General features: G+C 43.3%; 1 protein-coding gene across 1 annotated transcript in view; it reads left to right on the top strand.

Moving 5' to 3' along the window:
• TPH2 (tryptophan hydroxylase 2) overlaps window positions 1-17,091 on the top strand; it is an 89,554-nt gene that overhangs the window by 39,254 nt on the left and 33,209 nt on the right. Inside the window, exon 8 of the mRNA XM_030866255.2 lies at window positions 11,977-12,103. Within this exon, the coding sequence (XP_030722115.2) occupies window positions 11,977-12,103 (127 nt within the window). The remainder of the gene's footprint in view (window positions 1-11,976; window positions 12,104-17,091) is intronic.

Genomic DNA, 17,091 nt, shown 5'->3' with positions numbered 1-17,091 from the left:
ATCATTTTAATTCTCAGGATTACAGCTCAGTAGCAACCTTTTCTGTGAAGACTTTCCCAGGCAGAGCTAGATATTCCTGTAGTACTTTTCCTTACTTGTATTTTAACACTTACAACACTGCATGGTAATTATTTGTTCATGTGTCAGTCTCCTTCATCAGAATGTGATTAACTCAAGGCCAGCTGGCAAAGGCAATACGGGAACAAGAAGATCCAGACTGAGGTTGGAGTGGATCCCCGAACCTGGCATATAAAGTAAAAACTGAGTCCACAGTGGGCTGAAGCCGTGAATGCCACTGCCACCAGAAGGTGCCAGGTTTTGAGACATGCACAGAGTCCCAGGCTCAGTCTGAGATCTGTGGAGTGAAGGGAACAGGGGAAGTCCCGGCTGCACCCTGTGTGGTGGTAGCACCTCCATCTGCAGGGCTGCAGCCCCTCCACTGCTTCCTGCAGCTCTGCTTTGATTTCAAGAACTGCTGCTGGAAACCCCTCCATCAATGAGGCATTTTTATATATTCAGTGTCTTCAGGCAAAGTCATGAACCATTAATGGTGGGATTTTAGACACCAGTTGAGGCTGTGAGGATAGGTCACTTGGACCAGAATAAATCACACCCAGGAGGGGCAACCTGTTTTGCTCATCTGTTTTGCTTTGGGAATGAAGATCATTTCAAAAGAAAAAAGTGGTTGTTCACTGTGAAGCTGAAGGAGAGGAGGGAAAGGAAATGTGAAGCTTGTCCACACCTCCCCCTTATGAAAATGAGAGAGAAAGAGAGAGAGAGAGAGAGGCAGGGGCAGGGGCGGAAAAAGAGAGAGACCCAACTGCACTTCACATGGTGCTAAGAAGACATTTTCCCCCTTTGGGTAACAAACCCTGAGTATAGTCTCACCTTAACGGTAGCAAAGCTCATTGCCCTCTCTTAAAAAACAGTGTCAGTCTGTGATGTGTTCTGAGTTATATTTGAACTTCTTAAATGTGACATCAAGAAGATACGCTCTGAAATTGGCAAGCAGTGGTGCAGGTCCCTGCAGGACTGTCCTGTGTGTGGGTGTGCTGTGCATGTCTGAAGTGAGGGGGAGGACAGTGCACCAGAACAGTGGTAGGAGCATCTCTGGATTTGCCTCTAGAAGATTCTTGCTGGAGAGGGGCGGTGGAGATCCAGTGTGTTTCCTAAACTGGTCTTGGGCACACTGCAGGGAGAAGAGAGTTGGAGGGAGGTATCTTTCCCTCACTCCTTGGTCTTGTCTGGCCTGGTCTCGTCTCTGATGTCAGCCTTCTGGTGTTCAGAGGGCGCTTTGGATTTTCAGCTGTCATATGCATCCTACCTGCCCACCCCCAGTTCCTCTTTAGTTCATTTGGCTTTTCCTCCCTGGACACTTCCTTCTAGGGGATCTGTGGTCTCTATTCTTCACAGTTTCAACAGACTTCTTGAATGTGTTTTGTGCAAGGTGGATGTTAAATACTTGCTCACTGAATTTGCATGTGCACATGTACTTGTGTATATGACTTTCAATTTTATCTGTAGTCCTGACGACCAGTGGTATCTTAGAAATGCAGAGCTCTTTAATAAGAAATACGGTTTAATCAAACCATATTTTCCTGGGGCCAAATCTCATGCTTTTCTTCAGAAGCTGTGTGGACTGACAGAGGTCTTGGAAATGAAGGCGGGTAAGGCAAGAAGGTCCTATTTTCTAAGGTATTATAATCCAGTCTTGCTCTCTCCAGTATAGGCCAAACCCACCCATCCCATCTAGATTTCTGGATGAAGACCAGAGGTGGCCAGATGCCTCAAGGTTCTGTACCTTTGGAACATAAAACATTGCCCAGAGCAGTGTTGAAACACACATCCATAGCACAACCCTCTCACCCCTTGTCCTCTGCTCAGGGAGAAGCAACGAGGCATTTTCAATATAAACATATGTTCTTCAACATCAGTTCTTGGAGGTCAAGCCAGTACAATATCTGTCTTTCCAGTAGAGCTATCGCCAAAGTAATAGTGCCGTTTTGCACCAGAAATCCCTTTAAAAAATGTTTTAATGAAAACATTAAAAAATATGCTTTCTGTTTTGTTTTTCAGATATTGTGCTTAATACACTAGTAACAGAAATATCCTTTGCACGGCATAGCATAAGCTTATTCAGTCAGGGAGTTTCGGATTCAGGGCAGCATTGGGATGATTGATGATTCAGTACAGACTGATGCAGATCTGTCTTCTTCTGCTCTTTCCCACTGTGTCACTTTTCAAATCAGAGAGCAAACTTTCACCACTAGGAAAAAAGTCATGTCACCGTTAACTCATACTGCAGTGTTTACTGCCATAATGCAACTAAATGCATCTGCGTTAAGGAAAATCTTTCTTGTCATAGTTGGACACTTTAGGGGCAATTAATGTTATTTTTAACTATAACTGTTCTAAAGTTTAAAAAAGGTTTTACAGTCAGGTGATTTTTCTTATCATTGCTGCTGTGTTCCACTTTTACAAGAAAAATAAAAGTGAATTATTTCTAAATTTAGTTTTCATCTATTTCTAAGCTAAGCAAGTGAATTTGATGCTTAGCCCTTGCTTATTAGAACAGAACCCGCTCTAAAACTGGCAGATGTCATTCATTTCCTTTTCCTGTGACTCAGTCATTAATCCTGACATTATCTGTTAAATAACAATACCAGCAGGTGAAGACACAGGCTTTCAAATTTATAAGAAACATTGACTGCCCCTCTCTTGATCGAAGAGATGCCTTTCACTAGGTCTGTCATGAGAGGGAAGATAGGACCTTTCCTTTTGCGACTTTCCCTCCTTGCTGCCGTCTGAGGGATTCTGGGTCTGTGAACTTGTCTGATTTAAGCCCTGACCGTGATGGGTGTTTTTAATATTGGGCCTTGCTAAAGTCACATCTGGGCAAGGTCTTACTGAAGAGCCAGGAAGATAAGCCAGAGCTTTATAGAGTTTCACCTTCATTCGTATGAGCTCTGGTTTAGCTTAAACTTGCTCTTTCCCACAGATCACCCTCATCCCTGCCAAGCACAGCGCCGAGCTTCCTGCCCAGCCAGCTGGCTTCCTCCACGGTTCTATCATCATTTTGCTGTTCAGGAGAGCAGAGCAGCATCGTACCAGCGATTCTTAGAAAATGGCATGTTCTCAGGAAGCTGATCCCACCTGGCCTCCCTTTCCTGAGTTTTAACCTGGAGCTCACACTCCAAGCTTAGCAGCCATCGTCTCCCTCGGGAGAAACTTGGTTTGGGCTACACCCAGGGTCAGTTAAGACGTTAGAGGCCCTAAGCCGAGAATATTTTCACCCCTTCCATTCTCCAGCATAGATAAGTTCAACAACAACAACAGCAGCAGAAGCAATAAGAATATATTTTTTACTACTGATAGCCAGCACGTATATATCAATATGTGCAGGCGCTATTTTAAGTGTTGTATGTGGATGAACTCAATAATCGCAACAACCCTCTGGCTTGTGAGTTACTGTTATTATTCTGAATTTATGGATGAGGGAATTGAGACACAGAACGTTTAACTAACTTGCTCAAGGTCTCACAGCTGGTAAATAGGAGAGTCGGGATTTGAACTCAGGGAGCAGTGCCAGCATCTTTTGGGTTAACCACTCTTCTATATTCAAAAGTAACACTATAGAGGAAAACTCAAACTTGTATATGTGCTGAAGTTGAATAGCTTCTTTCTTGCTTTTCCAATTATAAATCTTATGTAAGATAGTTGAGAGTGACACTTTCTTTCTTGAATTTGGTGGCCCTGCTTTGCCACCACCCTAAGTACTGGATGTGCTTATTGGATGGTCTAGTGCTGTGCTGTCCCATCCAGCGTTCGGTCCAACTACCAGCCTTTGTTAGAAGCCCACTCTCTCCTTTGATCTTCACAGGGCCACCATTAGTCTGCCCCTTTATCAAGAGGAGGCATCTTTTTGTTTGTTTGTTTGTTTTTGTTTTTCGTGGGCCCCTCACCGGCCACGGCCCCTCCCGTTGCGGAGCACAGGCTCCGGAGCGCAGGCTCCGGACGCGTAGGCTCAGCGGCCATGGCCCACGGGCCTAGTCGCTCTGCGGCATGTGGGATCCCCCCAGACCGGGGCACGAACCCGCGTCCCCTGCACCGGCAGGCGGACCTCCAACCACTGCACCACCAGGGAAGCCCTAGAGGAGGCATCTTTTATTTCACTGGGAAAAAGAAGGGGAAAGTGCCTCGCTACAGAGCAGTGATGCATCCTTCTGTCTGCATCCTCAGGCAGAAGGCCCTATGGACCACATGCCCAAACTCCAGGCCCCATTATCAGCTCTCAGTGAGACTGTTGGTAAGCCACTTAACCTCCCTGTGTGAGGGCTGATGAAATAATGCTTTGATCTTTGCAGAGAAAAAGGCTTTATATAAATACCAAATAGGTTTACTCTTCCTTGCCACCTCTTAAATTCACGTGGAGGCTGAGGTGCCTTGTAACATTCCAGAGCATCCTTAGTTACAAGGCCCACGTTCCTAGACCTGGACTCCCAAGTTTTCAATCATAATACTGTGTCTAGTTTTGTGAGGTGCCTCAAAGCAGAAATAACCCCTAGGACTTTTTATGGGAGCCTTTTGTCTCCAAAGCTCCGAGCACTCTAACAATAGACATTCTATAAAAACCGCCCCCCCCCCCCCCCGCACACAACCCTATACATTATTTAAAACCTGTGCATTTTGAAACCAAATTTGTACCTAAGTGCCTGCTAGAGCCCTGTTGTTCTCTTAGGCTGTAATGGTAGTGACTTGGGATACAGCTTTCAGCTTGTGTATGTATATATTTTAGCAGACTCAAAGCAGGATCCCTTTTTTTCCCCACCGCTCCACCCTCGCCAAGGTTTGCCTTCCTTGTGTGGTGCCTGTAACCCAAAATTAGCACTCGTAAGCATCCACACCTGAGTCACAGTTCATAGTCCCTCAGTGCCATGTCCTCAGGGAGAAGCTCACTTAGGTACTTTCAGGTGTGGAAGACGGAGGTGACCTGGGAAAAAAATTATTTTAGGAATATTTGCTTTTTAAAATTGCAAGTTCAGAAGAAATTCAAAGTGACTGAATTTTAGGCAAGGAAGAGGTAACCACTGGCTGTACCTCTTCACCACCATGTCGAGAATTACATCTATTGACAGGCAGAGAAGCCACCACAGGAGAGAAGGAAAAATGTCCTTTCTGACATTTCCCACATGTTCGGCTGACGTCATTCCACTCATGGCTACGAGGTAGGCAGGATTGTCCCCATTTTACAGATGGCAATTCCAAAGATCAGTGAAGTCAGGTCATTTCCCTATGGACACACAACTAGAAAATACCAAAACCAAGATCTAGTCCAAGCCCTTACGCTACACTGGCAATTAGGAAAACTATGCTTGGGATTCCTTTAGATTCACCTCTGTATGGTACAGTAGAACCCCACCATCTCTGTTTGATTCTGTTGAGTTCAGAAAGCAGTTACTGAACATCTGTTACGTGCCAGGCTTTCCTAGGCACCAGGAACCCAGAGATGAACATGGCATGACCTGTGTCCTGGAGAAACTTACTGCTGCTTATTGAAGTGATAAAATATCTTCCAAAAGGGCAAAACCTACTGAAGTACAATAGACTTAGGTGTAAGTATAATTTAATGTGTGATAATACCTAACTTGTTGGGAATTTATGTTTCTAATGCATTACCTTACGATACTGTTTAAGAACTCCATGAGATAAGGACCCTTATAATCTCCAGTTTACAGACGAAAAAACAATACATCCGTGCTGTCCAATATGGTAGAGATGTGACTATTTAAATGTATTAAGTAAAATGAAATAAAACCATAAATTTAGTTCCTGAGTAGTGCTGGTCACATTTAAGATGTTCAATAATCACCTGAACCAAGTGGCTTACCATACTGGGCGATGCAGATACAGAATATTTCCATCATTGCAGGAAGCCCTATTGCACATCACTGCGCGAAGTAACTTGCCTACACAGGAATGTGCAACATGGACTTAGGGCTGACTCCTGACTATATACAGTTCTTATAACCCTTATGTGATATTACCTCCTTAATATCTAGTGAAAATTTGGGGAGGGGGAGCACACGGGGAAAGAGTTAAAAAATCTCTTATTTATTCAAGAGAGAAGAAATATCTGAGATGAAGGGGAACTGGAGACCTATGGACAGTTTCCCTTGAAGCCCTTTTGTGGTACTTGTAAGAACTGGAAACTATTTCTTTCACTAGATCAGGAAAGTTAGTACTTGCTGTTTGCTCTTTTATGGAACCATGAGGTAACTTTTGCTAAGGGTTATTCTAGGATTATGTCTTATTTACTTTTAAGTCTCAGTTCCTAACATAGCACTTGGTATGTAACAGGTACACAAAAATGCTTCTTGAACTAAATTCCAAAAAAAAATAAGTGTAATATCTTCTGCTAGTCTTAATAGAGTTGTACTGAAGAAGAGTAGCATTGATGGCCTTCCTTATGATTCCTAGGGGGAAAAAAGAAAGAAGATTTCCACCAGGGCAATATCCAGGTGCTTGGCTTCATAAAAAGAGGGCCACATATGTATTTATCTATAACCTGACAGGGACACAAGGCGGAGTGACCCTCAGAACTGCCTAAAACCTTATCTTATGGGCCAGATTTTACAGTATGCTATTTTAAATCTAAAGAAACTCTGTATATGGCTCTAAAACAAGCACTGAAAACAATTGCCTCAGTACCAAATTAGTTCCCGTTATTATCTCCTCAGTGAAGTGAAAACAAACCAAGTCACCCCCTTTTCAATGCGTCCCAGTGTGTTATCCCAGATTACTCGCACTTGCCCACCAAAGGTTGCGTGAAAGCTGAAAAAATACCCTATTTTGGCTTCCATGTCCTCCTCCAGCTTCTTTTCATCAGTGCAACCTCCACCCCCCCATCCCCCAACCCCATCTTCCTTTTCCTCTCTTCATGATTTAGCTAAAGTGTTGGCTTCCCTGTTATTTAGAACAAACAAAACCTATAGCAATAGGGTTTCAAAGACAGATGTGCTGATTTGGGATGGGAAGCAAAGGCTGCATGCCCACTCACTGCTTCTTAAAAGCTTTAATTTACAGCAAAAATAAAAAGTTGTTCAACGCGGATGAGTCAGCTTTGAAAACTGATAAGAGGAGAAGAATGCCAGACCCATTTTGAATTTGAACTTAACAACTAGGACCCTTCTTTTCCCAGCAGCAAAGTGATTGCAGCTTCCTTAGAATGATTTAAGAATTCCCTGGAGGCATTTTGCCCAGGTCCCTTTGTAAGCTTTAGAATCCTCCTAACAGGGCTTATCAGAGAAGATTCCAATTTAGAGCAGCAAAAAGTTTAGTGTCTGATATCAGCTCTAGCTTTTCTTTTTCTTTCTTTCTATTTTTTTTTTTTTCAAAAGGAGACATGATGTTTTACAGTGTTAACAGTTTTGAAAGGTCCTACATTTCCAGTGAACACAGTGCTTCTCTGAAAAGGGCTCTGAGAAGCATTATTCAGGCGAAAATGCATCAAAGGGATGTGAGTTAAAAAGAGAAAAGTTTGCCGTTGTGGATGGAGATTGGAGGCAGCGTGTGCTGACAGGTGCAATTATGGCCAAATAATTGAATCTTTTAAGAGAGATCTGGTGAGACAAGGCAGTAGTTGTGGACTCACATCGGAAACCTGTTCATAATTAGATATTCAGGGTTCCAGCTGTGGATGAAACACCAGCATAGGGATCGTGAACTACTTTACAGACAGGACATAATAGCTGTTGCACTTTGTGAAGCGGTGTGAGACAGCATGACTTCAGTCCCACGGAAATTAATTGATACAAAGTTTGAAGAGGAGGCTCAGGCTTCTCCTGCAGATTCCCAACAGTCTGGAATCTCTTTCAGCCCCTGAAAGCTAGTCACCCCAGCTTCCAAGTCCTTTGGTCTCAAAGAAACTAAAAAAAATGTCAACTTTTCAAAGTTAATTAATTGCTTTAATTAGCAACATTAAACATCTTTCTTTGTTGTCTGAAGAGTTTCCAGGGACTTCAGTTTCCTTTGTCTATACCACGTGTCTTAGCCAAAGACACTGGGATGAGAACAACCCAGTGTTTATTTCTGAGAATGTTCCACCAAAGTCATAAACAATAATAACGTTATTTATGATCTTGAAATATAGGTGCTTGAGCCTTGATTCAGTGAGAAGTGGGGTTCCTGTAGGAACTGCATCTCTACTTGCTCAGAGATCTGAACAGCAGTTCCTTCTTAGGGTCTCTACGTGGAGACAGAGCGGAGAAGAAGGTACAAAGTAGCGCAATCATTTCTACTTAGAACAGGGCAAAGGCATCCCGAGCATTCCATTAGTAATTCTGTTAGAATTCTTGCTTCAGGCTTTCATTCTTAATGAAACAGTATAACTTATTCTGCTGTGTTGTATGATTTTTTTCTTTCAAATTTATACTTTCTCTTCTGTGTATGGTTGGATTACCTTGTAATGCTATTAAAGGTTCTTAAGTTGGCTGTGGGCTATAGGTTTCTGATAATTACACCTTAACTTAAATTTCAGGTGATAGCTCCTTTTCTACCACAAAGAATTGACTCCAAGTCTTTGGATCTCTCGTATTTTCCTTCTTCTTTCCTTTTTTAACTGCCAACTTTTCACTTTCCCTTCTACCTATAAGCCTTTGGACTCCATTGGTACTTAGGCAGGTAGAAGATTGTCTTCTTCAAGTATTTAACAAGCTCAAGAGTAAACCCAGTTTTGCAACAAGAATCCACCACTGTAACCATGAGCTGTCCCATTCTCACACTGGGAAGCACCCAGCACTGTGCCTGGCCCATCGGAAGCATTCAATACCTGTTGGCCACAATAGTTGTTCTTTTAGCTACTGTTTAATTTATTTATTCATACCATGAGATAATACTCACCATCTTTAGTATTTCCCTGGAGTTTGACATCTGGTCTAATTTTGAAATTATTGTTGTCATATTTTCTGCCTGGTTCAGTAGGACTGTTTTAGTACTTACATCATAAGCTACAGTGGGGGTACTCAGATTTATCCATGGTGGGCCTCTCAATTCCAACATTGGTGCAGACTGCATGACCTTTAAAAACCTGATCACAGGAGTGCGTCTGCAGGGTCCACTCTCAGCATAGAAGTAGGCTGAATCAAACACCTTTAACTGATCGCTAACTGAGTCAAGTGCATGTGGAGGAGTAACTTGCTACCTAGTGAGCTTTCCTTACCACCTTTCGTTGTTCCTCAGTATGTATGTATGTTTGTATGATGTAATTTTAATGGCATTAAATTTGGGCAGCTCAAAATTACATAATCACATTTAGCTTTAGTTTTAAGTACTAGTTGCTTGAAGCCTGTTCAGGGTGTTCCGAGCATCTTCTGTTACGACAGAGGGTCTCCACCCTGCCTGTGTCTTATACCTGCTCAGGCCTGTCCCAGAGAGTCTGACTGCATTGCTCTTATGTAGCGCCCAGTCATTGTTGTTTTTGTTTTTTTGTTTTTTGCGGTATGCGGGCCTCTCACTGTTGTGGCCTCTCCTGTTGCAGAGCACAGGCTCCGGACTTGCAGGCTCAGCGGCCATGGCTCACGGGCCCAGCCGCTCCGCGGCACACGGGATCCCCCCGGACCGGGGCACGAACCCACGTCCCCCGTGTCGGCAGGCGGACCCCCAACCACTGCGCCACCAGGGAAGGCCCATTGGTATTTTTAAAATGGCTCCTCGGGTAATCTGGAGGGTTGAGGACTGAGTGGCAGGAAAAGAGACTTAGGACACACTGGCTGCATTTTTTACCTGTGCTAACCAGCTTGGTTAAACGTTCTCCACAACTGAAGCTGTGCCCCGCCCAGCCCTTCTCGTTTACTCCGCCTTGTAAGTTAATAGAACAGAAGGAGCACAGCTTTGAGTCAGAGGAATTTGATTTCAAATCTTGTCTGTCTCATATTAACAGTGTGTCCTTGGAAAAAAAATGCTTAAATTTACTGAATGTTAGTTTCCCCATTTGTCAAATGGGAGTAATAAGACTTCTTTGTAAGTGAAGATGAAATTACTAATGGGATATGAAAACATTTAGCCCAGTACCCAGCACATAATAGACGCTCAGTATATGTTAGCTTTCTTTTTTAATAAATTTATTTATTTTTGGCTGCGTTGGGTCTTCGTTGCTGTGCACGGGTTTTCTCTAGTTGCAGCGAGCGGTGGCTTCTCTTGTTGCGGAGCACGGGCTCTATGCATGCAGGCTTCAGTAGCTGTGGCTTGAAGGCTCTAGAGCGCAGGCTCAGTAGTTGTGGCGCACAGGCTTAGTTGCTCCGTGGCACATGGGATCTTCTTGGACCAGGGCTTGAACCCATGTCCCCTGCATTGGCAGGCGGATTCTTAACCACTGCGCCACCAGGGAAGGCACTACGTTAGCTTTCTTTTTTTCCTCCTTCTGTCTTTAATTTCTTCATAGGTAAAATGAAGGGCTCTGATAACATTTAAATTCTCCTTATGCCCTAAAATCCAATGAGTCTGATTCACCACCTTAAGGAGTGTGACTGGAGAGTAACCACCACATATGCTTTTCCACAAATTCAATTTCTGTACAAAAAGGAGGCTGTTGGCACACAGTTGATAGAGAATGAATTTGGAGTTTCTTTCAGTATCATGTCCACGTATTCATTTGGCTGCTTTTTCAACCTGATGTGTCTGGGAAGTGGCTGGCCAGGGTTGGGCATGTGGTTTGAGCTGTGGGAACAGAACTTTTTGACCAAGTAATGCTATATGTCTTATGTTGGCACCCATCGTCTGCCCTTGACCACCATTCCCTTGCTTCAGCCTCATGACCATCCAACTTACTTTATACTTGTGATATTGGTGGTAGTACCTGGCATTTATGTTATAGCATCTATTTGAAGTGATACACTTACGAGGAACTCAGGTGAAATTAGGAAACATCTTTCAGTTACTACCTGGCTCATTAGTTTTTGTCAAGAAAATAAAATATTGTTGCCTTTTGATTCATTTCCAGTCGTATATTCCAGGATCGCTTGGTATCAGGAAACGGTTTGTGATTCATGGCAATGACTCAGGAAGGCATCCGCCTTGCTTCATGGTGACACATACCTGCCTTTGCCTGGTCTCTGGCTCCAAGTGAAAGCACAGGCAAATGAGAGAGGATGTAAACTTCTATTATTACCTAGTTCAGGCTAGTCAAAGCAGGGGACTGGGAGGGTCTTCCAGTGGGAAGGCTCAAAAGAGTTGCTTGTGTTATAGACAGATAAATGGTCCATGGGAAAAGACATCTGTTGATGACAATAGGATCTTCTGCTGTTTCCCAGTGCCCTGCAAAGTGTAACATGGGATGCAGTGTAACTTAAGGGTTGAGAACAAGAGTTTAGAAATCATGATAAGCTGGATTCAAGTTTTGGCTTTATCATTATCTGTAGCAAGAATTGGCAAACTTTTTCAGTAAAGGTCCAACTAGTAAATATTTTAGGCATTGTGGGCCATATGGTCTCAGTCACAACTACTCAACTCTGCCGTTTTAGGCAAAAGGAGCCATAGACAATACATTAATGAACGGGCATGGCTGTGTTCCAATAAAACTTTATTTACAGAAACAGGCAGTAGGCCAGATTTGACCTGCAGCTGTAGTTTGCACACCCCTGGTCTATAGAATATTGCACCAATAAGTTACTTTAATTCAAGTTTCTCTTGAGTATTCAAAGAGACAGTGCATGTAATAAAACACTTAACACATGTTTGGCATATGATACGCTCTTGAAAATAGTAGTCACTATTATTTTGTTAACATATTATATATCACATAATTTAAGATGCCATGGTTGTAAGATGTATCTGGATTTCAGAGTTGATAAAAAATCTTAGGATTGGTGAAATTTGGTAACATTAATTACAGTAGCAAGGTTATAATTAGAATTTTAGGTCTTGTTCTGCCAGTGATAGCTTAACTTGTCTAACATTTCTCTGTGATGTTTTTCTTTTCAGAGACACATGTCACGAACTCCTGGGACATGTCCCTCTACTTGCGGATCCTAAGTTTGCTCAGTTTTCACAAGAAATAGGCCTGGCATCTCTGGGAGCATCAGATGAAGACGTTCAGAAACTAGCCACAGTGAGTTCATTTTCAACCTAAAAACCCATTCTGTTTATGTCCATTCGTAAGGTAAAGAAAGTTTTAGAGTTACTGACTATGAGTGATAAGGCAAACACTCTGGAGAGGGCATGGCGTCTTTACTTTTCCCCATGTGTGTTCCTTTGAAGCACAATGTGTTCTTGGCCTATTAACTGTCAAAATCTTTGTATTTTATCCTTCTCATTCAGGGATTGGCTAGATTGTAAATATTTGAGGCTTGCAGGTCATGAGGTCTCTGTCATAACTACTTAGCTCAGCCAGTGTGGTGTAAAAGCAGTCACAGACAGTACATAAATGAATAAGTGTGGCTGTGTTCTGATAAAACTTTATTTATAAAAGCTGGCAGTGGGCCAGATTTGGTCTGTGTGCTGCAATTTGCCAACTCTTGTTCTAGTTCAACGTTTATTTCCTAGAAACATTTGTAATAATGAAAATTATGCATTTATGGTAAAGTAGAGGTTGTACTCAGGATTATTTCTGATTAGTCAGTATGGGTTTGGTCAGACACAATTTGAGCCAGCAATAAGCAGCTCATGCTAAACAATTATTAAAAGTGCAAAACCAGAAAAAGAGTTAATAGATACTATGGTCTCAGCAAGGTTCTTCTCAAAACAATCAGTATGAGAGGAAAGGTGTCATGTTGGCAGCTACCTTTAAGCTGCTGAAGAGCCAGCTCTAGCAAGCTCATATGCCACATCCTAGCCCCATTTCAAGGAGCCCCGAGTAAGAAAGAGCAGGTTTAGCAAGCTCACTTAGCTACAGGGTCCAGTCTGTTAGCCTCAATGAGCAAAGGTACTGGAGGAAGAAAATATAGGATCCTAAATTGTGTGTATTTGACACAGACACACACTGATGGCGTATTAGGCATGTAGGAATATTCTTCACTCCCACCAAGAAACAAGTGTTCTCCTAGATTTCTTAAGATGCAAAGCCCTTTCAGTATACCTTTGGTTTCCTAATTTTGATAGAGATACAGGAACTGAGAAATATTTTTCTACTAAAAGAGAAATCGCAGTGCAAAAGCCATGCTGTTGGCGTCAGTGTGGAGATGAGCAGGGTTGAATGGGGCCTGCGGTGGACTCAGGAGAGCATGCCTCTTCTACAGCACGAGGCTGCCAGATGGGAATGTGGGCCTTTGTGTGGCTGGACCTCCAAAATTTTGAGAGAGGCTGGAAATCTAGATTTCTAAGCGAAATTTAATGATTTAAAAATGTTGGCTCTTGGGCTTCCCTGGTGGCGCAGTGGTTGAGGGTCCACCTGCCGATGCAGGGGACACGGGTTCGTGCCCCGGTCCGGGAGGATCCCACATGCCGCGGAACAACTAGGCCCGTGAGCCATGGCCGCTGAGCCTGCGTGTCCGGAGCCTGTGCTCCGCAGCGGGAGAGGCTGCAGCGGTGAGAGGCCCACGTACTGCAAGGAAAAAAAAAAATGTTGGCTCTTAAAAAGAAATCTATCATTACAAGCTGAGGAAAATATATTTGTAGACTGAATTAGGAGCTAGGCTTCCAATCTGTAACCTGTACTCCAGGGATTGTATCTCACATATATTGGCTATTACTGCGTAACAAGTAATTCCAAAATTTAGTGGCTTAAAACAATAAACATTTATTATCTCATAGTTTCTGTGTTTGGAGATTTGGGAGTAGCTTAGCTGAGTGGTTTTGGCTTAGGGACTTTCCTGTGGTTGGTGTTAAGATGTGGGCTGGGCCCATAGATGTCTTCAAGTTTGGGAAAGTTCTCCCAAGATGGCTCAGTCATGTGGCTGTTGGCAGCAGGCTTCCTTCAGAAGAGAGAGAGACAGAGACAGAGACAGAGACAGAGAGAAAGAAAGAGAAGGGAAGAGACAGTCAGACAGAGATAGTTACTGAGGGAGGAAGTTGTAATGCCTTTTGTGGCTTGATCATATGCTGATCACATCAGCCACATTTTATTCATTAGAAGGGACTCACTTCAGCCCATACTCTAGGGGAGGAGAATTCGTCTCCACTGTTTGGAGAAAGGAGCATCAAAATATTTGTAGATGTATTTTAAAACCACCACAACATAAGTCCTGTTATTTAATTCTCAAACCTAAGCTCCGGCTTTAGACTCCACATTTTGGAACTTCTCTGTGCCTTTCAGATTTCTCTTGAAATGTTCTGGTTTCAGCCTTTGATCCCTACAGTTTATACTCTTGATCAGAGATGAATGTTTTGCTTACTAGTCTTATTCTGAACAGCTACAAACTGGGATTCAACCCTGCCAGGCTGTGTGTGTGTGTGTGTGTGTGTGTGTGTGTGTGTGTGTGTGTGTGTGTGTGTGTGTGTGTGTGTGTGTGTGTGTGTGTGTGTGTGTGTGTGTGTGTGTGTGTGTGTGTGTGCCCGCCCATGTGTCCAAAGAGAGGAGAAGGAATGAGGTAGAACCTCATGGATGTGAATGTAGGTAGATCCTAGTGAGTGATCTAATTTCTTTCTTAGAAAGAAAGCAGTTTTATTGTCCCTTTCATTAAATGATGATTGATTAATTGCATCATTCAAACTAACATTTACAAAGAATATGACAGGGTCCTCACTTTTCAGAAATTCATAGTCTATATAGATAAAACTAAGATTTGTCAGAGGAGAGGAACTTTGTGCTGAGTCTTGAAAGATGAGAAAAAGCCAGCCAAGTGAAGGAGGAAAGGAAGAGTAGAGAATTCATTTCTTATTCATTTCTTATTCATTTAGAATAAGAAATCTTTCTGGTTTGGGGGCTACACAGGGAATGCCAGTTCACCAGTTTAGAGGGCAATGCTGAAGCCAAGGATTGCCTTTTGTGTTCATTTTCTATCATTACAATGAACAAATTACTCCTGACTTAAAACAATATAAATCTGTTATCTTACAGTTTCATAAAGTTACAAGTCTGACACACTTCTCACTGGGCTAAGATTAAGGTGTCAGCAGGACTGTGTTCCTCTCTGGAAGCTCTGGGGGAGAATCTATTTCCTTGCTTTTTCCAGCTGCTAAGGGCTGCCTGCATTCCTTGGCTTGTGGCCCCCTTCCTCCATCTTCAGAACAGTAATGCTGCATCTCTCTGACCTTCCTACTATTGTCACATCTGTCTCACTCTCTCACTGACCATTGCTTTTTTTTTTTTTTGCGGTACACGGGCCTCTCACTATTGTGGCCTCTCCCATTGTGGAGCACAGGCTCTGGACGTGCAGGCTCAGCGGCCACGGCTCACGGGCCCAGCCGCTCCGCGGCATGTGGGATCTTCCCAGACCAGGGCACGAACCCGTGTCCCCTGCATTGGCAGGCGGACTCTAAACCACTGCGCCACCAGGGCAGCCCCTGACCGTTGCTTTTAAGGACTGATGTGGGGTCTACCTGGATAATTCAAAGGTATTCATTCAACGTCCATGTCTGCAAAGGTGACATATTCACAAGTTCTGGAGAGTAAGACATGGATATCTTTGGGGAGCCATTATTGTTTCTATTTTTACACTTGCAAGATAAAACTAATAATTGAACCTTGAAACCTGTTTTACTAGGGCCAGTGAATTTGGAGAATGAGTAAGTTTTCTTTTGGAATTTATATTCTTTAGTATGGTTCCAACGCCCCTGGCCATGGATTGCCCTAGCCCCGGTAGCCAAAACCACTTCCATCTATTAGAGATCATTAGATCATTAATCTTGTTTCTCTCACTTTCTTTTGTCCTCTTTTTCAGTTGTTCTTTGCCTAGAATGTACCTGCGTTTCTGTACAAGCCAGTTCAAGTCAACAGATATTCTTTAAGTGGCTAAAGAATCCTAGGTACCATGAGGTAGGAATAGGGAAAAGACAAAGAAGTTGTACTTACTTCAAAGAACTCACGATCTAGTACACAAAAATACAGAAAACCCAGAGTCAGTGTTAACTTTTATTTACGTCCATAAGCAGATATGTAGGAGAAGTGGATTTAAGGTCAGTCTTCTAAGTGCGTGTGAATTCTGAGTTCATTGTTGGAGACTGGGGCTCAGAATCGGGCAGGGACCAGCAGAGAGGTTCTTCTCTGTACAGAAATAATTGGTGACAGGTTAGGGAGGATGGAGGGTCTCCCAAGGGAGGCAACATGTCTGGAACCTCATAGTAGCTTTGACTTTAAGTCTTTTGAAAGTTTATACCAAAGAGAGTGTAAACTTTCAAAAGACTGAAAAGATTTTGAGTCTCTTCTAAATGCAGTGGAGAAGTTCGGGCTGGGGGTGGTGCCTCACCAAGGTCTTGCCTGATCGACTCATTTCTCTTTTCCTGATGTTGCATGTTGCCCCTACCTCAGCTCTCTTTGATTTTCTGTCTCTCACAAGCCTTGCAGGTCCAATAGTTTCCAATGTTATAGACTGCCCACTTACTTGGAAAAGCGTTTTGCAGACCAAAGAGAAATTTGGAAAGCTTTTTCCATGTGATGGGGAGAATATGGAGGAAGATGGGCTCAGTGTGAGGAAGCTAGGGAGGTTTTTCTCTGAAATGATACTGTAGCTGCCATTGACTTCTAGAACCACGTCCCAGTCCTCAGTTAAAAACAAAGTGAATATAAAACTGCTGGAAGTTGGTTTTAAAAGAAAACACAGGGCTTCCCTGGTGGCGCAGTGGTTGAGAGTCCGCCTGCTGATGCAGGGGACACGGGTTCATGCCCTGGTCCGGGAGGATCCCACATGCCGCAGAGCGGCTGGGCCCGTGAGCCATGGCTGCTGAGCCTGCGCATCCGGAGCCTGTGCTCCGCAACGGGAGAGGCCACAACAGTGAGAGGCCCGCGTACCGCAAAAAAAAAAAAAAAAGAAAACACAGATTCCAGCCAGGCAGTTTCACAGTAAACCCAGGAATAAATAACCTACTGGATGGCATGCATATTAAGGACTGTCAAGCCATATACTGAAGCTAGAAGACCAATTTAAGGACCCCATTGCAAGCACTAAGAGATTAAGAGATAAGCCCTCACTGGGAGGGGTAAAAAGGTCCAATGGTAGGGGA

Source organism: Globicephala melas, chromosome 10 (assembly GCF_963455315.2).
Source record: "Globicephala melas chromosome 10, mGloMel1.2, whole genome shotgun sequence".
Taxonomy (NCBI): Eukaryota; Metazoa; Chordata; class Mammalia; order Artiodactyla; family Delphinidae; genus Globicephala; species Globicephala melas.
This window is presented reverse-complemented; position numbering and strand designations above follow the sequence as displayed.